This window comes from Gracilinanus agilis, chromosome 2 (assembly GCF_016433145.1).
Source record: "Gracilinanus agilis isolate LMUSP501 chromosome 2, AgileGrace, whole genome shotgun sequence".
NCBI lineage: Eukaryota > Metazoa > Chordata > Mammalia > Didelphimorphia > Didelphidae > Gracilinanus > Gracilinanus agilis.
Window position 1 is genome coordinate 684,193,988 of NC_058131.1, and position 25,120 is coordinate 684,219,107.

General features: G+C 38.8%; 1 protein-coding gene across 1 annotated transcript in view; it reads right to left on the minus strand.

The window, feature by feature from the left end:
• Nucleotides 1–749: 749 nt before the first annotated feature.
• The window catches only part of ERLIN1 (ER lipid raft associated 1), a 62,666-nt gene continuing 38,295 nt past the window's right edge, over nt 750–25,120 (minus strand). Inside the window, exons 9-12 of the mRNA XM_044659141.1 lie at nt 10,734–10,825; nt 6,437–6,526; nt 5,284–5,363; nt 750–971 (exon numbers count right to left, since the gene is read on the minus strand). Of these exons, the coding sequence (XP_044515076.1) occupies nt 750–971; nt 5,284–5,363; nt 6,437–6,526; nt 10,734–10,825 (484 nt within the window). The remainder of the gene's footprint in view (nt 972–5,283; nt 5,364–6,436; nt 6,527–10,733; nt 10,826–25,120) is intronic.

Consider the following 25,120-nt stretch of genomic DNA (forward strand, 5'->3'; position numbering starts at 1 on the left):
CAGCAGTGCTTCAGTCTATAGAGGAGAGGATTAGTTTAATGACCTTAGAATCAGGCACAGCCTGTCCCTGAGCCTGTTGCTGCTGAATCTCCACACACCTAAGATGTGGCAGCAGGAAATCTTCAGGAGTTTCTGGTCGGATGGCAAGGTCTCTAGACCAACTGGCCACTTTGCTGTTGGACAAAAGAATCCACTCACTTAGAAGGTCCTTTCCCAAAGAACCTTAATGGACTAAATGTCAATCACTTCTGTAAATCCTGGGTCTCAGCCCCAAAGGGGAGAATAACTGAGCCCGGGACCCAGGTCTTTGTAGTTCTTCTTTACTGTACTTACCAGTCACCTGGGTCCCTTTGGTCTGAAAACACATTTTCCCCAGGGTATGATGTAAACATTTGCAGATTGCCACTTAGAAAAGCAATAACTCTTTACATATTTTTGTGTTTAACATTCCAGTGCAGGCAGTGTCTTAGCATTAGTCTTTTCCCTATTCACAAGTACCTAGCTTATAAAGAACACATAGAGGGAGCTTGAAAGAATTGTGGTTGAAGAAAACCCTCTGACTGCCAGGGAGCTGTGTCCAGCAGTCAGTGGATAAACCAGGCCGATCCCAGGAGAGCAGAGTAGACTGAGCAGTATTTCTATGAATTGATTTGCAGAGTCATTGTAACCCTTGTCCCGATCATTGCCCCCACCCACCCACCCTCCCGACTGCCATGTCTTGGTACAGACGAGTTTTTCCAGCTCTTGCATCAGCCAGTGCTTGCTTTGTTCCCCATGGGGCTCTTCTCAGAGGGCTCTGAAGCCTCCTTGGAGAGGAGAGAGATTTCTCTCCCAGTCCTGGCATCTGGATATTTGAAAGCACAAGAGGAGTCCATGAATATGCTGGGGATGCTGCTGCCAAAGTAGATCTTGCTGTTTGCTGCAATGGCCTGGTACTTTTTAAGCTCCAGATATTCCGGGGTTAGTTTGAGCTGCATGGAGCAAATAAGAGATATGCTGTTAGAAAACATTTAAGTGATGCATAATTGAAACTGTCCCCTCATTTTAGAAAACAATGACTCCCCTTTCTCTTTCCACCCTGTTCCACTGAGTACTACTAAAGCACAACTCTGAATCCATTCAGCAAAATTTGGCCCCTTCCCTTCCCTACAGGAAAGGCCTTTGGTCTTACCTCCATCAACAAGCTAGGACATCCCTAGAGATTCCTTCATGGAGGCACAAACTCTTCACGCTCAGGTTCTACTTTAACTCCTACTCCTTCTCAATCTCCTACCTCCAGCCCAATTCATCCACTACCTAGCCCATTCCATTCTCTATTTAGCACCAGAACTCTATCTATGACTGCAAAGTCCACAAAGTTCCCCACATCCTCAGACTTTTCAACCAAATTTCCTTCTACCTTTTCACTTTAACAGAAAAATGACTCTCCTCTGAGAAATACATCTTGTGTAGCCCATTTCCTGGTGGCAATCCTCTGAGATCAATGGATTAAAAGGAGTGGATATACTTTCTGTTCCTCACTACTACTTCCAGACTATAGGGATTCTTCACCTTTTTGGGGTCATAGACCCCCTTTTTGGCAATCTGGTGCAGCCTATGGACCCCTTCTCAGAATACGTTTGCTGCCTATATTCATAAGTGAAAGAAATAATAAATTTCAGATGTTAGAGAAAATAAAAGTGAAAAATTTTCCCCCATCCAAATTCACAGATCCCCTGACATCTATTTATAGCTGTGGATCACAGGTTAAGAATTTCTGTTCCAAGTAATATTTTTATCACCAATCCTTCAACACCTTTACCTCCTGCAAGATCCATTCAGACCAACTTCCATCTTTGTCACCAGTTGATATATTGAAGAAAATTCACCAGCCTTATTTTCCTTTGTGTAACAGTGAAATTTGGGAGATGCCATCTTTAAGTATATATATGTATTTTCTATGGACACGTGGAAATTGTCAAACTACATTTCCCGTGGTCCAACGGGTTTCCGTTTCCTGTTCTTTGGGCGTGGGGACGCCTACGTCACCACGCAGAGGTCAGTTTAAATCTCCTGGGTTAGGAGGGAGTGGCTCTCTTGGCCAGCAGACTCAGGAAGAGACGGGAGGTAACAATAATGGCTGGGGTGGCAGTTTTGAATTCTTACAAGCGTGTGGTCTAATGACTTTATCTATCAGCATGGCTTTAATTAAAATACTAATTTTTATATTTATCTCAGCCTTTATTATTTTTAATCGTTATATTTGGAGTACACTATCCATTGCTACTGAGGACAGTCATCAGTTAATCCAGAAGGTGTTTAGTCTCTACAAGCTTCTGCCTGATCTCATTTCTGAACCTGCTCTCTAGTTCTGAGGATCTTAGGATCAAAGAGACCATTAAGAACATCTATGCCACCACCTCAACTCTACCTCCAACTGTAGGACCCCAAAATTATGACACAGAAGCTAAGCAAACACAAGTTAGGAACTCCCCAATCAGGACATCTTAGAGAAACCCCCATCACTAACAATAGGGTGTTCATTAGGACACAATACAACTAGGCTCCCAAAATGATTTATGTACTCTCTGCACTTAGCATAAAAACCCACGCTTCCCTCCCAATGGGGCCCAGGCTGGTTCTAGCATCCTGAACCCTAACTCTGAGTTAGCATTAAATTTCCTATTGATTATTACATTGTGGGCATGGACTCATCCTTGCTACGGGGATCTGAACTGGGCATAACACACTCAATCAGTTAAACAAGTCTTGTCTTTTCTCCTTCTATAACATCTCTCACATCTGTCCCATTCTCTCCACTCACTGGCACCACACTAGTTAAGGTCTTTATTATTTCTTGTCTTAAATATCACAACAGTCTTCTTGGTTTCCCAATTTTCATTCTCTCTCCTGTTTCACACTTGCCAAAATCATCTTCCTTAAAACAAAGAACTAAGGAAGTCACTTTCTTTTCCCAGAAGCTTTAGGGTCTCCCTTTAGCCGCTAGGATAAAAGACAAGACTCTCTTCCTTTGCTGTCTCAGGTCCTTCAAACTTTAGCTCAAGATTTATCAGAACAATTCTTCCTTCTCGTGCCCTCTCTATTACAGTCAGACCTTCCAACCCAGAATGTGTTCCACCCTTGCCTCCATCTTCAGGAATCTCTGAGTTTTCTTCTTCAGGGAAACTCATCTCAGATACCATTTTCACAAGATGCTTTTCCTGGTTCCTCAGATGTTAGTGCTCTTCCCTACCATACCCTCCACTAAGACAACTTTGCATTTCCCCAGTAGGATAATTTCCAGCTTAATTTAAACTTGAATGTAAAAAAATCCACTGATTTCTCAAATGATTTCCAGTATATTTTACTCTTTGGACAGATAAGATTCCTGCAGGAGTTTGTCCCTTTAATATTTACTGCTATCCCTGTATTCCACCTTCTACCTAACCTATGATTTCTGAATAACATTCACTTTCTTCTGTGACAATTTTTCAGTCACATCCCTAGGCTGGACTTACTCTTTCTTGCACTAAGAGCTCTAATTCACTTTATTTTAACTAGGTTATATGTCTGTGTGTAAACTTTGAAGGCTCTTTCTCCTAACCTAATGAGGGCACTTCTCAGGTCTTAATTTACTTTTCTCTGTTACCTGTGTATACCTACACAGACACACATATGTTCTCTCTCTCTCTCTCTCTCTCTCTCTCTCTCTCTCTCTCTCTCTCTCCCCTCCCCCCTCCATTTTCAGTTTAACATCTTCTGTCAAATCCATAAATCTCCTAGAATACATTTTTATTAACCCTAACTATGTCTTCTCTCCAAATACCTACATTCTAAATTCTTTCTTCTTCACTTATAGTTCCATTTACCAATCTCTCTACCCTCTGAAGCTCCTTAAATTAAGCAATGAAATATATACCTACTTAACGTCTTCCATGTGTTGCCCAGTCCCTATTTCATCATCCCTAGCAATGCTTTCTAAAATCCTGCTAGCTGCATTATTTGTCCCTGTGGAAACTAACAAAAATGGATAATGGTTATAAGATCTGAAAAGAATTCTGAGGCAGGATTATATGATGTATTAAGGGCTAAACTTGGGAGTTAGAAAGACCTTAGTCAGAATCCTCCATCAGACACTAAGTGACTGTGTGATCCTGGATAAATCACTTGAACTATACCTGCCTCAGTTTTTTCATCTATAAGACAGAGATAATAATAGCAGCTACACTTCAAAGGGTTTTAGGGATCAAATAAGGTGTATAAAGCACTTTCTAAAATGCTTTACTGTTTCTAAAATTAGATCATTTCCAAGATCCATTCCTCATTCTAAGATCCTAAGTTCCCAATTCTCAAGCAGGCCCTCTACTAGGGCCCATATCATGTCTGTAAAAGAAAGCAGCTCTTCCACAGCTTAAGTGCCCTGGTTTCTTATGGACTAGCAGCTCCGCAGGTGTCCTCAATCTGATCCTTGTTACTAACTCAGTTTCCCCAAACTGAATTCCTGACAGTCTATTACAACTAAAAATTAATCTGGAGACATATTACCATATTTATAAGCTTTTATTGGTAAGGAGAGAGTGAAAGAAGTAGAAAGAGAGAGATTTCAGCCTTTTTAACATTAGGGATAGATCTGATTAATTTAGCTAGATGGCTGAGACTGACACTTGCCAGAGGTGGCCAAATCAGATATAGAAGTCAAGAGAGAACAAAACCCCCAAAACCATTCAGTTCAAAAGCAGAAGCAAAAAGGCCCCTCTCCTTCCCAAACTCAATTTTTAAATACTCTAGCTCCTCCCTCCATAGTGACACTGCACTGGTGCTGGCATGTAGAAGCTCGGGACACTCACAATGACACCAAAGGACACCAAGGAGACACCAGCGTCAGGCTGTCAGATTGTCAAACTGACCCCTATGTCCTGCCATGAGGATGTTAGGGACCAAAGCCCCTAAATAATTTACTTCACATACTTCTTAAGATCAATCTAAACACTCTCCTGCTGCCATTGGCTGGATCTCTCCTAGAGAAGAAATTCTTAGACCATTCAGATTGCATCAATGGATTACTTCACATTCTGGCGTTATATTCCCTTCCTTTCTTCAGCCCAGACCAACCAAGAGCTAATCTTCCCCCTACTCCCTTGACTGTAGAGACTCCACAGTCCCTAGATAGCAGATTAAACCACCTTCATCTAATCAACTGCCAAAAGACAGCAGAACTTCAGACTAAATCCCACTTTTCTGCTTTCCCATATTCCTCCCATCCGGAATATCAGGAAAAGGTTTTGGGGAGCCAAATCCAGTCACCTTGTTTGAAGTGGCATGTTTGTGTGCAGTGTAGTATTCCGCATCTGCTCTTGCCTTCTCTCGGGCCAGGAATGCAGCATCTAATAGGCAGAGCACAGTGAGAGAACACTAAGACACAAGTTTAGAAGCCATCCCCCAGTTGGGGAAGATTTTAGACTCCTCCTGATGGGAGAGAGGGGGAACAAGATGTGTACCCCAAGATCTGAGGACAGATAAGTAGTACAAGATGCAGATTACCATAATTACAAATTTCGCAATAAAAGAAGCCTTAATGCTCTCATTTTAAATCTGCCTATTTCCCTACTGTTTTATTCCTTTCTCCTTTGTCTCCATTTTCTCTCTCCACTCAGGCAGTCCTAGCAACTATAATAAAATAAATCAATCCATTTAATCAAAAACCAAGTTATTCCTACTCTCCCCCCAGCTCTCAGAGGTTGCATTCCTGTCCTTAAGAAAAGGTACATTTCTTTGCATGTTCCAACAGCACTTGACCAAATGCCTGGCTCAATCAACACCGATGAAAGACTTGGTTCCCTTACATTCTGTCTAAGCCATCTCAACCATTTCCTGCCAATCAGTTCTGGAAAAAATAATTACTCCTAAATCACCCAGGCGCAAGGATGAAGAGACAAAAGTAAGATGACACAAGCAAAAAAAGTATGAATATTCAAAAAACATTTGGAGCCTGAAAGAAGCTAACTTTTAAATCAAAAGAACTTTTACATATATAAAGGACCAACATTTATTTCTCTAATTATGAAGAAAAATCTACAGTTCAGGTTAAAAATCAAGTCACAAAAAACATACATTAATTTTCCCATGTTCTTTACAATAGTTCATAGGTAATCTTCATACTAAGTCTATATAAGAAACAAATGGCAGCTAGATCATCAACCTTGTTTTCAGCAGGGCAAAAACTAAGGCTTGAGTCAGATGATTTACCCACAGTCACAGACCAGCAGTTGAGAACATAACCCAGATGTTTCTGTTGAGCTGCCCATAACTGGCCTGCCTGGAACTGGTAACTAGGAGAGAAAAGATATGGTTTTAACCACCCACACTCCCTATCCCTTGAAATAACAAGAATTCTCCTTTTTCTGAGAAAGAAAGGTAGGACATAAAATAGGGGCAGTCCTCATTTGAGAAAACGCACCTTCAATTTCAGAAATACGCTTCTCAGTTTCTTTCTCCATCACCTTCTGCTGAAACCGAATTTTTGCCACCTGTGCAGTTTTCTCTGCCTCTACAATGAAGAACAAGAAAAACATCCCTTTAAAAGCAGTATTTATGGCATATGTACACATATACACACACTCTCTGTACTATACAATCTAGCACTTGGATACTATATCATAACATGTCAATTTTATACCCACCACTAGACCATAAACCTCTCAGAGACAGAGACTTGCCAGCAGCAAGGCTCCATCTGGGAACAAATGAGCTACTTAATAAATAGTTGCCAAAAATTATAAAAATAAAAATATAATTGCTACTTAATTGTTCTGAGGTGCCATGGCAAGAAAATAGGCTGAACAGACTTTGACCGTGAAGGGCTTATTAATCCCTTAGGAACATCAAATACAGACATGAAAAGCGACGGGGTAAATGATAATCCAAATAACATAGCCTTGTGACTAAGTGGGGAGGGAAAGAGGGATAGGGGAATGACCAAAGAAAGAAGTAGCAAATTGGAAAGAATTGAGAGAACATAATCGTGGGCAAAGGTCTGAGCTGGACATGAACAGTCACATGGAAGGGAGAGTAGAAAGTCTGAGTCTGGCTAGGGAGGCTAAAAGCAATGAAACGAGGTTTGAGCTGTGCTTGACTATTTTGTCTGGCATAATAAGGCTTTGAAAGGAGGAAGTGCCTCAGCAGGAGAAGGGTAAAAGCAGTTTTTGAGGAGCATTATTCTGGCAGCTATATATACTGAACTCCAACAAGGATACAAGTGATGGTCATGGAGCTCAGAGCCAACCAGTCTTTTCACAGGCAAAGTTCACCAACACGAGCATTCAGTCTAAGTAGAGCATCCAGATCAAAAGCACAATGCACCAATTACAATAAAAATTCAATCAAAAAATTTTAACTTGGTGAATAATGATGAAAATAATGGCTAACATCTATATAGTGCTTCCTATGTGGCAGACAATGTGCTAAACACCTTTACAATTAATTATCTCATTTAATCTTCACAGACCAGGGAATTGGATGCTATTACCAATCAAAATTTACAGTTGAGGAAATTGCCTTAAACATAGGTTAAATGGTTTGCCCAGGATCACAGAGCTAGATTGGAACAATGGTCCTCCTCATTCAAGGCTGGGTACTCTGTGCACTATGGTGCCACCTAGCTGCCCCAATATTTCCCAACTTCCACATTCATGGAAAGCATACTTCGGTCTCCAAAGTGAATTACAAAAAAGGAAAGAATTTCCTGAGTTTGCTGGTCTTATTTCCAAAAGACAATCTCCTGCTTAATGCTGTGTAGGAAATTTCTTTTTCTCCATCAAAGCATTCAACATCTGATCAATCTAATCTCATCTAATACAGTCTTGACATTTGATTAGAAATGTAATTATGAAAAGAAAATCAACATCACAGATCTAGTCCTAAGTCTATTATTATATTTTAAGTTCTTGGCGAATAGGGACTGTGTCAATTATCATCTTATATCTCCAACACCTAGCAGTGTTTTACACAAAAGTGTTGAATCTGCTGAAGTCAGGAGAACTGCTGACCTTGAAGCTGATGCTAGGCTTCCCATAAAAGGTGATACTTTCTTTGCCAACAACATTACAGTACAAAGAATAATTATTCTTTTGAGAACAGTTTCTCCTATATTACCTCCTGAGGCTATCTTAGTCACAGAAGACCTTTGAAGTTTCAAGGATGAACAATTAAGAGCAGCTAATCAAAATTTCAAAGGGCAACAATAAATGAGACCTACAACCCAAAGCACCCTTGCTTCTACATGTTTCTATCACTCTCTATCTCCTTTTGTAAGCCTTAACTATATCTTTTAATATCTGTTCTATCTAATGATTGAATTTTTTCTTCCTTGTTCTAAAAAAAAAATCTTAATTTAAAGACATTCTTCATGTTTCTCTCTAAAATCAAACAGAGAAGGCAATTTGGAATTATGTGCAGAGGGCTTTAAAAGAATGTATACTCTTTGATCCAGCAATACCACTCCTAGGTTTGTAGCCCAAAGAGATAATAAAGAAAAATACTTGTACAAAAATATTCATAGCCACACTCTTTGTGGTGGCAAAAAATTGGAAAATGAGGGGGAGTCTCTCAATTGGGGAATGGCTGAACAAATTGTGGTATATGATGGTGATGGAATACTATTGTGCTGTAAGGAATGATGATCTGGAGGATTTCCATATGAATGGGGAGAATTTCCATGAACTGATGCAGAATGAAAAGAACAGAACCAGGAGAACATTGTACACAGAAAGTAAAACATTGTGGAACAATCCAATGTAATGGACTTTACTACTAGCAGCAATGAAACAAGCCAAGACACTCCTGAAGGACTTATGGGAAAGAATGCTATCCACATTGAAAGAAAGAACTAGGGAAGTAGAAATGCAAAAGAACACATAACATCACTTATCACTTGTATGTGTGTGTGTGTGTGTGTGTATATATATATATATATATATATATATATATATATATATATATATATATATATATATATATACATATATATATATGTAGGTATGTGATTTGGGGTTTAGGCTTTAAAAAAATCGCTCTATAGCAAAATGAATAATATGGAAATGGATATCAAGTGATAACATTTGTACAACCCAGTGGAATTGCTTGTCAGTTCTGGGAGGGGAAAGAGAAATGGGGAGGGAAGGAAAATGAATAATGTAAGCATTGAAAAAAATTTAAAAATTAAAATTAAAAATAAAAGAGAAATAGCTATATTTAGGCTTCTGGTTTTTACGTGGCCCTTCTGGTTATGTTTTCCTAGAGGATAGGGAAGCCCACAGAAATCAGGTTCTCCACTTTTTCAAGAACATGAGTTTCATATATTTTTTAAAAAGCNATATGGGTATGTGATTTGGGGTTTAGGCTTTAAAAAAATCGCTCTATAGCAAAATGAATAATATGGAAATGGATATCAAGTGATAACATTTGTACAACCCAGTGGAATTGCTTGTCAGTTCTGGGAGGGGAAAGAGAAATGGGGAGGGAAGGAAAATGAATAATGTAAGCATTGAAAAAAATTTAAAAATTAAAATTAAAAATAAAAGAGAAATAGCTATATTTAGGCTTCTGGTTTTTACGTGGCCCTTCTGGTTATGTTTTCCTAGAGGATAGGGAAGCCCACAGAAATCAGGTTCTCCACTTTTTCAAGAACATGAGTTTCATATATTTTTTAAAAAGCTAAAAAAACTAAAATAGTTATTACAGAGAACTGGGTGCAGATCCAGAAACTACAAACAAACCTTCCATAAGAATGTGGAAAAAAAAATCAACTTAACTATCCATACTAATGAAAATGTAAAACACTTTTGCCTTTGGAATACAGTTTACATTTTATTTCTCTGCCCAATTATGTCTTGGTCAAATATGAAGATAATTTTGCAACCTCTAAATGTAAAGCAATAGATAGAGAAGGGAAGTGGGCTAGCAAAGTGCTAGATAGAAAGGAGAAGATACACAAAGTGATGGGGCCATGAAGAGTTTTACCCATAGCAACAAGGTCACTTCAGGGGGCAGCATTCATCTAGCCAAATGCAACAGGATGTACCTTAGGACTGAGTGCTTTGCATTGGTGAGGGAAACCAATGATTAGATGTAGACTTCCCAATCCTTTACCATATTGTTTTTCTTTTTTTGACTTATATCTGTTGTTTTTTTAAGTTCATGGGGAACCTACTACTTATAATGCCCACTACAAATATCCTTAGAAACTAATGAAACAGTAGCCATTGACATTCAATATAGAGGAGGCTAGAGTTCAATATGACCTCATTTCATACCTGGTTTTGGGAACTGTAGGGCTGCTGAGGGGAGGAAGGGTTTTCCAGGAGGCAGCTAGGCAGCACAATGGAAAGGGCGATAGGCCTGAAGTCAGGAAGACAAGTTCAAATATGACCTCAGACACATGTTAATTATGTGATCTTGGCCAGGCAAGTCATTTAACCTGTCTGCCTCAGTTTCCTTAAATATAGAATGAAGGTAACAGCATTACCTACCTCACAGGATTATTATAAGGATCAAATGAGATTTTTGTAAAGCACTTGCAATAGTGCCTGGCACATATGAGGTGTTTAATAAATGCCTGGTCCCCCTTCCACTCTCCCCAGTATGACTGGGTCATCACCAAGTTCATATGGCATAGCTATTTATCTTGTTAATAGTACAAATTCATTTAACATACATCTTTCCACAAGGTACATTCATGGCAAATGGGAAGCAGGTACCTATGATAGCCTTCTTTCTTTCTGTTTCTGCTTCTTTCTCCACTACCTTTTGTTTCTGTGCAGCTATTAGGAGTTTGGTCTTCTCAGCTTCCCTGTGGAGTAGAAGATTTTTTAAATTAGGAAAGATTCAATTCAATAAACATTTCTGAACTAGCTACAATGTGCAAAGTGCTATGCTGGATGCTGAGTATATCAAGCAGGTCTCCAAGAAGTCTGTGTTCTAGCAGGAGATACAACAAGTACTGAAAACAAGAAAATACAAAAATGTCTTCAGAGAGAATGAGGAGAGGCTATGGGCAGGGAGTGGCAGAGGGGAAGAATCAGAGAAAGCTTTGCCCAGGAAGTGGCGTCCCAGATGAACCTCAAAGGAAGTTAAGCATTTCAGAGTTAGAGGAGATGATGGAGTATTGGCAGGATGGGAGATGGAACTCCCACCAAGTGGGCAAGTCTGTCTAAAATGCATGAAGGAAGAAGGGAATATGAAATAAGTTTTCAAAAGAAATAAAAATCACGAGCTTTAAATGCCAGGCAGAATATTTACAGGGCAGTTGAGAATGATTAGAAGGGGGGGAGAACATCTGGAAGCAGGAAGCTCATTTAATTAGAAGCCTACTGCAGTAATTTAGATTAGAAGTGATGAGGGCCAAAGGTGTGAATGAAAAGACAAGTGAACAAGAGAGATGTTATTGTCCAAACAGAGTCATTGAGTCTTGACAACTGATTTATAGCAGCTAGAGGGTACAGTATAGAGAGCCCAGTCTTGAGGTCAGCAAGACATAACATTCTACATTATTTACTGGGGTGAATCACTTAACCCTTTTCAACCTCAGTTTCCTCACCTATAAAATGAGGAAAATGATCGCCCCTGCCTCCCACAGCTGTTGTGAAGATAAACTGTACTTACAGTGCTTTGCAAACCTTAAAGTATTATGTAAATAAATGGTAGTGGTTGAGGAGAATGATTATAATATCACATGGGCACTGAAGGACCTAAAGCATGAAAAGTTGTGTAAGGTTTTAAATCTGAGAGACCAAAAGGATGGTGATGTCCCCAGAAGAATTAGAAAAGATGAGAGGAGATTTAAGGGAGAAAAGAATGTATTTCTTTTGGATGTGTCGAGATTGAGATGCCTATAAAACCAATTCAATTATAGATGTCTAGCAGGCAAGACAAAAGGCTTAAGAGAAAGCTAATTCCTGGATATAGAAATCTAAAAGTCACTGAACAAAATTCACCTATCAAGCAAGTACTATGTATGTAACAAAGGACTATGCTGAGCAGCAGGGACACAAAGACCAAAACTAAACAGTCGCTGCCCTCAAGAAGCTTGTATTTTCTATAGAGAGAAAAAACATGTGCATAGACAAGCTACACTAAATACATACAGTATATAATGAAGTCATTCTGAAGGGTGCAGGGAGGGAATCATCAATCAGGGAGATTAAAAAAGGTTTTCTACTGAAGGCAGCCCTCAAGCTGTACTTGGAAGGAAGATGGCAATTCCTCAGCATACATGAGAATGTAGAACATTTTGACAAATGAGACAGGTTGTACAAAGACAGAGAGGGGAGAGATGGAATATCTCATGTGGAGGCACAGCAAATAAGCCAGTATGGCCGAAACATAGAGTACATAATGGTAAGTGATGTGAGATTAGCCTGGAATGATAAATTAGGACCTGACTATGAGGAGCTCCAAAGGCCAGACAGAGGTAGGAGGAAGCAGCTGGGGCTTCTGAGCAAGAGAGTAAGTGACAGGGTCTTAGATCTTCATTTACCTTTTATTTTTTTTTAATTATCATAAAATTGAATATGAATATTTCCTTACAAAAGATTAGAAAAGGATTTTATATACCACCATGAGTTTCTACCATGTATAACTTAATTTTTGAAGTATATTTTAAATTTCACTCATAGGATCATTGAGAGCTCAAAGGAAAGGCTCTCTTAGAGGCCATCAAGTCCAACACCTTCCTGCTGACTCTACCCCATTCTGAACATCTCTCTGCTCTCTTCTGTGTATTTTCTAAATGTTTCACTGATGTTCTTTCCATTCTTTTCTTATTTTTTGGAATTATTTCTACCATTCCCATGACTCCCCACCCCCACCCTCAACAAAAATAAATGAAAGCACTTCTTTAAAATAAGCACAGTCACATACAAAAGAATTCAGGCACTGGCTGTGTCCAACAATGCATGTCACATTCTGCACTCCTAATTTATATTGTCTCTCTGGTGGGAATTATGATTCCAGCAGTCTGGTAAAGATGCGATGAAACTGTGATGGGATGGAAAGACTTTGATAATCCAGATATTAGTGGACACTCTCTTTGCCAAATGCAGAGCAACTAATACTGTCTTGACATGCCACAGTGATCACTTCTTTCTTCTCTTCTACATATGATCCTCACTAACAGTTTAATTACTGGGGTGGAAATGATGGGAAACTTTAAGAGGAAGTGAACACTGCATACCAGAGCTGCTGCTAGAAAAAGAATTCTATGCATGGTCCTAACACACAACCTAGGTTTTGAGAAAGCATTCTGCAAAGAGTTCAGAGAAAAGATAAGACAGGATTCTATGGAAAAAAAAAAAAAAAGGCTTCAAGGGAAGTCAGAGATGAAGATTCTGAAGACAAAAAATTCCAAGGGAAGGAAAAACAAAATTTGTCAGAAGAGACCAATGTGGTTATACCAGAAGACTTTAAAACAAACACAGTATGAAAAGCAATGCCAAGGAACAGAAAATGAATATAAGAAAACAGAACAATCTTAAAAAAGTCGTGTAAGGGAGGCTAAAACTAAGACTGTTGACAGAAGCTAAGGACCTCTAGAGGTTATGGGTTTTTAAGAATGATATGAGGGGGTGATTCAAAGAAGAGAAAGGACCTTTATTTGAAGTGGATGAGACAATTTGATGAGTGACAACACAGAGAAGACTGAGAGGCACAGTAGTACATAACTGTTTTCACGCTGCCTCTTCTATTAGACTGTGAGCTTGAGGAGGGCAGAGAATATCTTTTTGCCTGATTTTGTATTCCCAGTGCTTAGCACAGAGCCTGGCCTATGGCAGGTACTTCATAAATGTTATCTACTCAATTCTCACTTTGTTTGTCCTCTCTACAAAAGAGAACAAACTTTAAAGCAGAAATGTCAGAACAAAATTGACTAACAGGGAGGTGACCCCAAGGTAAGAAAGAAGAGTAAGAGAGCACTTTGCTGCATCTGATGAATTCAAGTCACAAGAGAAGATGAGAGTGGTGGAGGAACTAGTAAGAGGAGCTCCTCTCCACAAAACTTCTCTAAAGAGATTTTAAAAATGGACCAGCTAGGTGACACAGAGGAAACAGTGCTGGATCTGAAGTCAGAAAGACTCATCACTCCAAATTCAAATCCAGTCTCAGATACTTCCCAGCTGTATGTCCTGAGCAAGTCATTTAACCGTGTCTGTCTCAGTTTCCTCATCTATAAAATGAGCTGGAGAAGAAATGGCAAACCACTCCATTATGTTTGCCAAGAAAATTCCAAATGGGGTCACAAAGAGCTGGATATGATTGAAAGGGAGACTGACCAATGACAAACATAGAGATGGCCCACCTTTCTTTAAAAAAAAAAAAAAAGAAAATGCCCCTGACTGAATCCTCATAGGAAAATCTAGAAAACATCAGTAAGTAATTTGTCCAGCCCAATTTAGCAGAAGATAACAGATGAGGACAGTAGGAACTAGGGTTGGGCCAGGAGCATTCTGTATGGAACATTCTAGTACCTAGGCACTATACTATGGCCCAAACCCATCCCAGGGTTCCACTGGACCCATACTGGAACACTGAGATGGGGAGATGTGTGAACTGGCAGCAGTCATCCACTACCTACTTTTAGGTCACAGAACCAAGGCAGACTGAGAAGAGGACCTATGGTTGGGGTAGAGGTCTCACTCAGTGTACCAAAAAGGAGGAAGTCCAAAAGCCAAAAAAACAGCAACAATGGCTCAAATCCCAGGTACAAAGCAGAATCTCATTTCTAACATCTAGCCCACTCTGAAGAAGAAAAACTAGAGCAGGAATCCCAGACCAAACCCACTTCACAAGTATAAGATGGATGAGGCATGGATAGACAGCAGTAGTTCTGAAAAGATCTTGGGGTTTTAATTTCTAAAGTTGATTAGGAGATTAGGTTTAGATCAACCTCTCACACCCTACACCAGGATAAATTCAGAATGGGTGAATGACTTGAATATAAAGAAGGAAACTTATAAGTAAATTAAGTGAATACAGAATAGTATACTTGTCAGATCTATGGGAAAGGGAAAATTGTAAAACCAAGCAAGAGTTAGAAAAAATTACAAAATGTAAAATAAATAATTTTGATTACATTAAATTAAAAAGGGTTTGTACAAACAAAAACAATGTAGTCAAAATCAGTAGGGAAACAACAAATTGGGAAAAAATCTTTATAACAAAAAACTCTGACAGGGGTCTAATTACTCAAATATACAAGGAGTTAATAAATCAATTGTATAAAAAAATCAAGCCATTCCCCAATTGATAAATAGGCAAGAGACATGAATAGGTAATTTTCAGGTAAAGAAATCAAAAATATCAATAAGCACATGAGAAAGTGTTCTAAATCTCTAATAATTAGAGAAATGCAAATCAAAACAACTCTGAGGTATCACCTCATACCTAGCAGATTGGCTAAAATGAAAGAAGGGGAGAGTAATGAATGTTGGAGGGGATGTGGCAAAATTGGGACATTGATGCATTGCTGGTGGAGTTGTGAACTGATCCAACCATTCTGGCTGGCAATTTGGAGCTATGCTCAAAGGGCTATAAAAGAATGCCTGCCCTTTGATCCAGCCATATNTGTGCTCAAAGGAATAATAAACTGGAGGAATTCCATGTGAACTGGAAAGACCTCCAGAAATTGATGCAGAGTGAAAGGAGCAAAGCCAGAAGAACATTGTACACAGAGACTGATATACTAATAATGTGATAAATGGCCTTGAATCATATGAGAATTAAAGAAAAATGGCATGTTTAGTCTAGAGAAATGGAGGGTGTCAGAAAACTGGAAAATAAGGGGATATTCATCAGTTGGGAAATGGCTTAACAAATTCTGGTATATAGGAGTTGTGAGCTGATCCAACCATTCTGGCTGGCAATTTGGAGCTCTGCTCAAAGGGCTATAAAAGAATGCCTGCCCTTTGATCCAGCCATATCATTGTTGGGTTTGTACCCCAAAGAGATCATAGATAAACAGACTTGTACGAAAATATTTATAGCTGTGCTTTTTGTGGTGGCAAAGAACTGGAAAGGGAGGGTATGTCCTTCAATTGGGGAATGGCTGAACAAACTGTGGTATATGCTAGTGATGGAATACTATTGTGCTCAAAGGAATAATAAACTGGAGGAGTTCCAGGTGAACTGGAAAGACCTCCAGGAATTGATGCAGAGTGAAAGGAGCAGAGCCAGAAGAACATTGTACACAGAGACTGATATACTATGGTAAAATCGAATGCAATGGACTTCTGTACCAGCAGCAATACAATGACACAGGACAGCTCTGAGGGATTTATGGTAAAGACGCTACCCACATTCAGAGGAAGATCTGCAGGAGAGGAAACATAGAAGATAAACAATTGCTTGAATGCAGGGGCTGAGGCGGACATAATTGGGGATGTGGACTCAAAACGACCACACCAATGCAACTAACAACAATATGGAAATAGGCCCTGAACAAGGACACATGTTACAACCACTGGAAATGTGCGTCAGCCATGGGTAGGGGGAGCGCAGGGGGTGAAGGGGAAGTAGGGGAATAAAGTATGTAAACGGGTTAAAAATGAATATTAATAAATGTATAAAAAATTCTGGTATATGTTTATAATAGAATATTATTGTGTTCTATGAAATGAAAAAATGTAATTAGGTGGCATAATGGATAGAGTAATGTGCCTAAAATCAAGAAAAGAAATTCAAATGCAGGCTCAGACACTTACAAATTGTGTAACCCTGGGCAAGTCACTTAATCTGCCTGCCTCAGTTCCTCAACTGTAAAATGGAGAGAATAACAGCACCTACCTCCCAAGGCTACTGTGAGAATCACATGAGATAATATTTGTGAAGCACTTAGCACAGTGTCTGGTGCATACTAGGCACTTAATAAAATGCTTGTTTCCTTCCTTTCCAAGAGATACAAAGATTTATATGAACTGATGAAAAATGAAGAGAATTCTTTTTAAATTTTACTTATTTAAAAGTTTTCATGTTTACATGATTAAGATAATTATTTTTTAAAACACAGCTGCAAAATGGAAAATGAGAGGGTGCCCTTTGAGTGGGGAATAGCTGAACAAATTGTGGTATCTGTTGGTGATGTATTGTGCTCAAAGGAATAAAGAACTGGAGGAATTCCATGTGAACTGGAATAACCTATAGGAACTGATGCAGAGTGAAAGGAGCAGATCCAGGAGAACATTGTACACAGAGATAGATACACTGTGGCATAATTGAATGTAATGGACTTGTGTACTAGCAGCAATGCAACGATCCAGGACAATTCTGAGGGATTTATGAGGAAGAACACTATCCACATCCAGAGAAAGAACTGTGGGAGTAGAAACACAGAAGAAAAACAACTGCTTAATCACATGGGTTGATGGGGATATGATTGGGGATATAGACTCTAAGCAATCATCCTAGTGCAAATACTAATAATATGGAAATAGATCTTGTTCAATGACACACATAAAACCCAGTGGAATTACTTGTTGGCTACGGGGGGGGGGGGGAGTGGAAAGAGGGGAGGGAAAGAATATGAAATCATGTAACCATGGAAAAATATTCTAAATTAATTAAATGAACTTAATTTTAAAAAATAATTAAAAAAATAAAAGGCAGCTGCTAGGTAACAGTGGACAAAGTGTCAGTATCAGGACTAGTATCTAGAAGACCTGGGGTCAAATCTGGCCTCAGGCACTTCCTAGTTGTGTGACCCTGGGAAAGTCACTTAACCTCAATCCTAGCCTTTGCTACTCTTTTATCCTAGAATTTTCATGTGTGGGTAACTTGTCTCCCCTCCCCACTAAGGAAGGTGAGGATTACATCATTTCTATGCCTAGGATGGGCAGATTTTTGACTATGAATGGGCTTGAGCTAATTCCATTTACACAGAATTGATACTGTAAGAGGGGAAAACTAGATATTTAAGGTATATTAGCCAGAAATCGATTAACGTGATTTCAAATTAAAATAGACCCAAGTCAGGATGACTTTTATGATGGTTTATTTACAATTAAGAAGGTTGAAGATAGGGAAGTTGAGAGAGAGAAACTCTGGCCCAGACCTGAGGCCCAAACCAGGTGGAATTTAGAGACCCCAGCAGAAGGGCACAGAGGTTAACTAAATTTGTAGTTGTTGTAGTTAGAAGACCCTTGTGGGTACAAGATGATTATGTTAAGTGATCACTTGGGGTGACTAGGAACCCAAGAATCATCAGGGGGGATTGTGTAAATGGAATTAGCTCATCCTCATTCATTGTTTAGACTTAGCCATCAGAAATAATGTCACCCCACCCAACTTAGAATTAAGTGGGGAGGGGAAGGTCTGCTACCCACACGTGATTGTAAGTAACAAATCAAGAACAAGGGACTGCCCTTTGGGCAGTCCAAAACAGTGTTGAGGCTGCCATTTGTCCACTTGAAATTGGAGGTGGATGCAGGAAGTGACAAAAGCTGCTATCTCTTAAATATGATGATAACTTCCTGTGGAGGCAGTTGGAGCTTTGAACTTGGTGTTGAAGGATCTCTGGTGAGACCTCAGACAGCTTCCCTCTGAATTGTCATGTGGGTAAGTTGGGCTGCCTCTCTCTTCCCTTAGCGTTTCTGGAGGCTCTAGCTTTAAGGCCTCTCTTATTTTATTGGAGGAGACCTTGTGGCTAGAAGCCTTGTTTAATTAACCTCTGTGCTAATCGATTTCTGGCGAACATACCTTAAATATCTAGTTTTCCCCTCTTTACTAAGGCAGAAAGTAAGTTTTTTTAAAAAATAAAAAGACTGAAGTGAGCAGAGCCAGAACAATTTATGCTATTAATATCAATATTTTTAAAGAAGAAAATTGTGAAGACTTTGATAAAGACCAACATGAGCAGAACCAAGAGAACAACTGATACAAAAAAGAACAATAAAACAGAAACAACTCTGAAAGCTGTAAAAGTTCTCTATGAGTTCCTACAGGGCTGACAATGAAACAACCACCCCTCCTCCTGATTGTGAGAGGATGGTCCCAATTGAGGTACAAAATGGACATATTTTGGGGGGGCATAGACAATGAGGAAAAGTTATCTTGTTTGACTATCCATATTTTGTTTTTTATATATATATCCTATAGAGTAGAACATAAAAGGGAAAAAAATAGATTTGTTGCTTTAAAAATAAAATGTAATAAAAAAAGAACTTTACAAAATAAAAGCAATTAAACTCAATGCTAAAAGGGATATGGGAGAAAAAAGATACGCTCATATCCATTCACTGCTTTAAGAATTGCAAACTTCCAAAAATCTTTTTGGTGAACATTCTAGCAGTATATAATAAAAATTACAAAACTAATAATAGTTTTTCAGATCCAATGATTTCATTGCTGTGAAAATACCCTGAAAGTATTATCAAAAACCATACAAAAAATAGCTTCCTGTTGAAAGATTTTTTAGCACAGAATTAGATTTAATTGCCCCCAAAAAGCTGAAATCAACCTAAAAGATCACATGTGAGAATAGTTAAATAAGGTACTTTAATTTAATGGAATACTATGATATAATTAAAACCAATAAGCATGAAGAATACAAAGAAGTATGGAAAAATAATGCAAAGTTTAAAAAAAGCAGATTCAGAAAGATGGGATTCATATGAACTACAACTATTTGAAAGAAAAGAAAAATAAAAACAAATGGACAAAGGATTCTTTTTTTTTTCTTAAACCCTTAACTTCTGTTTATTGGTTCCTAGGTGGAAGAGTGGGCAATGGGGGTCAAGTGACTTGCCCAGGGTCACCCAGCTGGGAAGTGTCTGAGGCCAGATTTGAACCCAGGACCTGACTCTCAATCCACTGAGCTACCCAGCTGCCCTGGACAAAGAATTCTGATGGAGATTTAGGCATAATTTGAGAAGTATAACATTTTATGTGTCTAAATTAATTAAAATATTTATAGTTAGTGAGCAAGTCTGATTAGTTGCAGTGGTGTTTAGTATTAAGTTTTAGCAAAAAAAATTTTTAAGAAGTCTCTCAACTAATCCATCAATAAGCATTTAAGTATTTACATAGTAGGCACTGTGCTAGCCACTAGGAAAACAAACAAAAAAGCAGAAACAGTCTCTCAAGAAGTTTGCTTCTATAAATAAGAACATGCAACACAAATACCAAATAGATTGGAAAGATCCTTAGAGGAGATGGAACTAGCAACTGGTATGTCCAGGAAAGGCCTCCTAGAGGAGATACTTGAGCAGAATCAGGAAGCCAGAAATAGTAATGGCAGAAAGGCTGGGAGAGAAAGCATACCAGAAATAGTACATAGCCAAGGCCAAGGCCCAGTGTCAGGGGAATGGAGTATAATGTTTGAGGAACTGCAAGTAGATGCTATATGACTGAGGAGTAAAAAGATTGGAAAGGTAGAAAGGGACTAAGAGGCAAAGAATGTTAAATGCCAAACAAAGGATTTTTATTTTATGCTGGGACAGGGATCCCAAAAGATTTTACTGGGCAAGGGAGAACCAAACTTGTTCTTAAGAAAATCACTTTCAGGATTGAGTGGAGAATGGGCTGGAGGTCGGGGAAGGAGAGAAGGAGAGAGGAAGGGGATAGGGGTGGAGGGGTGGGGGGGATGGCCAGGAGAAGAATGAGGATCAAGAAAAGGCTATTAAATTAGCAATCAAGAGATTATCAAAGAGCAACTAGGTGGTCAGTGCATTGAGAGGCAGGCCCAGACAGGAGGTCTTGGGTTCAAATCTGAACTTAAATACTTCCCAGCTGGACCCTGGACAAGTCACTTCTCCTCTATTGCCTAGCCCATACCACTCTTCTGCCTTGGAAGCAATATTTAATGTTGGTTCTAAGAAGGAAGGTAAGAGGTTTTTAAAAAGAGATAATTGATAACTCTGAAGAGAGCAGTTTCAGTGGAGTATTGAGGCTGGAAGCCATACTGAAGAAAGTTTAAGAGAGACTGAGAGAGGAGGAAATGAAGGCATCAGTTGGGGATAGCTTTTTTCATGGAATTTAGCTGAGAAAGGGAGAAAATATAAAGTATGCTAGTTACTAGACATGGCAGTAAAAGGTATTTATAGGAAGAGATTGAGAGAGTTTGGTATATTTATGGGCGGCAAGGAAGGACCCAGTAGATGATAGGCAGAGTTTGAAGATTAAAGAAGGAATGGATTAAGGGTAGGCTCAGTCTGCTGAAGAAGGAGGAGATTAGGGGTATATGTAGAACAGAGGTATCTAACATAAAGCCTGAACCAGACTAAAATGTAATTGGGAAACATCTAACAAAATGAATAAAAATACAATTAAACACAGATAATGTTATTGTGTGGTTTTCTAAATCAATTTGTGGCCAGCAGAGATCTTTAGATATGGTTTAGTAGTCCTGTTTCTATTTGAATGACATAATTGATACAGAGGGCATGACTTTAGCAAGCGTAAGAGAAATCTGGTCATCAGAGACTGAAATAAAGGAGAAAATAGGGGCAAGATGTCTGAGCATTGTGAGATAAAGACTAGGCTCATGGAGAATGGCCTTGGTTTTTTTCAAGTATAAGGCAAGGTCCTCAGAAGGAGAGGATTTGGGAAGTATATAGGGAGGGAGTGGTATAAAAAACTTGAGAAGAAAAATGTAGAATAGCTAGTATGGTGAGTGTGATAGAGAATCAACTCAGGAGGAGAAAGAAGAGGAGGACTGCTTTCCATACTGAGTGCGGAGCTCCAGTGATGACAGTTTCAGCATTTCTTAACAGCATTTCTTAAAGTTCTGGTCTGCAGCACATAAGGTAGAGCTACATAGGTATTTGATGATGGAAATCATCCAGGATGACAGGAAGGTTGATGATAGAAAAAGCTAAGATTATAAAATCTCATTCTTCAAGATCCAACAAACACCACCTCTTTCTGTCTTTCCTTATTCCATATCACCTTCCCACCCAATTATCTGTGAACTTTCCTCCTTTTGCTCCCTCAACAACATTTTATATTTCTTCTGGAGCCTTTATTATATGCTGCCTTGTTCTCCAATTATTAGAGAATTTGTCTTTTGCAGATTCTGTGAGATGGGATCTAATTAGTCTGGGTCTGTAGACTTAAACTCACTTAAAGAGGTTAGGTGTTTCCTCACCTCTCTTAGGTTTCAATTCTTCCTATCCTATCTGCTTCCTGATGGACAGAAGCAAAAGAGAAGAAAGGTAGTTATGTTTTCTCTAGGTCATCTGTTAACATGACATTTTTCCCCCCAGGTAGAAATTCTAGTCCTCTCTTATTCATCTTCTTGACTGAACATTCAATTTAATAATTCACCATTTGTTAGTGGTAAAAGTCAGATCAATTCAATGACCAGCCACAATCCAGAGAATCTATGAAATAGCATTTAAGTTTATAAACTACTTTCTTTTTAAGTCATGCAAATATCAGAAACTATTTCACAGAAGATGAAATTGAAGCTCTAAGATGTTACATGACTGATATAAGACCACACCCTATATTAGTGTTGGAAATGGGATTTAATGCAAGGTCTGTCCTAAGCACTCCACCTTGCTCAATATTTATTAAGCATCTATTTTGTTATAAATATATCTATTATATGCTGAGAGATGATATATAAAAGAAGCCCTACTTTCAAGGTTCTTATTATCTACTAAAATGTTTGTACAAAAATAAACATAACATAAAATAATCTGTTAAGAAGAAGGAACCTTGAGATCACCTCATTGTACAGAAGAATCTGAGCCCCAGGGAGGTTCAGTTTGTTTCAGGGATGTTCCTTGCTGTGTATATTAGCTATATGACCACTGACAAGTGACTTAACCTCACTAACCCTGTTTCCAAAACTGTAAAATGGAAATATTACTTGTACTACCTGTCTCACAGGTTTATTGTGACAGAAATGCTTTGTAAACTTTTAAAGAACTATACAAAATTTTATAGCTATTGTTGCTAATTATTATTATTATAGGTATTGTGACATCTGAATAGAGAGGCCAAGAAGTCTTGGAATCAGATTCGGCCTCCAGAACAGCACCTAGAGGACTGTTAGCAAGTTGCTTAAAACCCTCTCTAAAACTATACATTACATGGCTGAACAAGCTGCAGTATATGGCTGTAATGGAATACTACCACATCATAGGAAATGAAGAACAGGATGAGTTCAGAAAAACCTGGAAAGATTCATATGAACTGATGCAAAATTCTCCAGAACCAGGAGAACAGTGTAATACTATATGATGATCAACTGTGAAGGGCTGAATTATTATCAGCAGCAAAGCAAAGTTCCATGATAACCCCAAGGGACTCATGATAAACAATGCTATGGCACTATCCACTGGCAAAGATGGAACTGTTGGAATCTGATCAAAGCATGTCATCCTTCACTTTATGTCTTACATGAATTTTTTATTGTATATGTGATATGTCTTCCGTCACAACATGGGGAATATGGAAATACATATATTGCAGGAAAGCAATGATATAACCTATATCAGGCTATTTATGGCCTGGTGTTGGGAGATGGGGTTGGGAAAGAAGAAAGGAGAGAATCCAAACAGCAAAATGTCAGAAAACAATTGTCAAAAATTGTTGGGGGCAGCTGGATAGCTCAGTGGAGTGAGAGTCAGGCCTAGAGACAGGAGGTCCTAGGTTCAAACCCGGCCTCAGCCACTTCCCAGCTGTGTGACCCTGGGCAAGTCACTTGACCCCCATTGCCCACCCTTACCACTCTTCCACCTATGAGACAATACACCAAAGTACAAGGGTTTAAAAAAAAATTGTTTCTACATGTAATTTTAAAAAAGAAAATTCAATTTAAAAAAAAGAAAAAGAAACTACACATTATAGGTGAGTCCTGACTGTGGTCCTGACTGAATGGCTGCTCTAGTCTCTTTTCCCATAATCCAATATCTTACCCTGCCCCACCCCCCATGAAAAAGTATGCTGAAATACTGAATGAGCAGCATTAAGTATAAAATGGAAAGAAAAGATGGAACCTGATTATAGAGAATCTTAATATCCACATCAAGGATTTTAGCCATTGTTCTGTCAGCAATGGGAAACCTCTGAAAGTTTTTGGGCAATGGAAAGACATGTCTAGTGTAATAGAGATCAGTCTGGCACCAAGGTGAGAAGGATACCACCAAGCATATGATCATGAAGATCTGAAGGATCAGTCTCTCTGGAGGGGTGCTAAGCTTGGAGTGCTCATAGTACAGCAATAAAAATGGGGCCCCAAAGTAACCTCAACTCTTTTTCCCAGGCAGTACAAGACTAACAAACCAAAGAGTGGCATATTATCCCGAGCTCAGCAAAGAATTGGACAATCTTGTTCATAATGTTCTGGTAAAAAGGAAAGATACGGGCTAAATGATGATAAGTAAATTTAGATAGCAATCAATGCCAGGTTGTGGCAGCTATGGATATGGGGGTGAGAGTGAGAAGTTGAGATTGATCCTTCAATAAGAATAGATAATAGATAATAGATAATGGTTAGGAAGAGGGGAGGGCTTTCAGGGAAAGAAAATACAGTTTGGGGCATGCTAAGTTATCCATTATCCTCACTCCACACCCCTAAATCTCTAACCAAGCCCAGGACACAAACCAGTCAGACTGCCTTCAGAAACAAGAACCTACTCAAGTTTGAGTTTCCCCTGGAAAGATCTAATGATCCTATTATCACTTTGAATGCACAACTGCACACAATAGATATCCAAACTTCAGGTCAATCATGTGTCTACTATAATCAGCACAATGCAGGAATAGGGTTTGAGAACTTACATGAATGATAGATTCTTTTATATCAATGGATTCTATTGATGACTTTGCTCAAGTTCCTAGTCTAGGCTTCCAACAATGGTTCTGGGCCAAGACCATATATCCATTCTCCTAAGAAGAACCTGGATTGCTACTTCAGTGTGCTCTTATGTGGTTCAAGTTGAAAGAATACAGGACAGTATATGTTTCAATTGGCTATTAAAAACAAAGACATAAGCCACATTCCAAAATGAAAAGAGAAAATACCTTATAAGAAAAACAGAAACTAAAGCAACATTTCCCTAGTGACAAGATATTTTTGAAAGTGTCTTTAACACATATGAAACTAATAAAGAAAAAAAAGGCACACACATGCTCTGCTGCCCCCTCC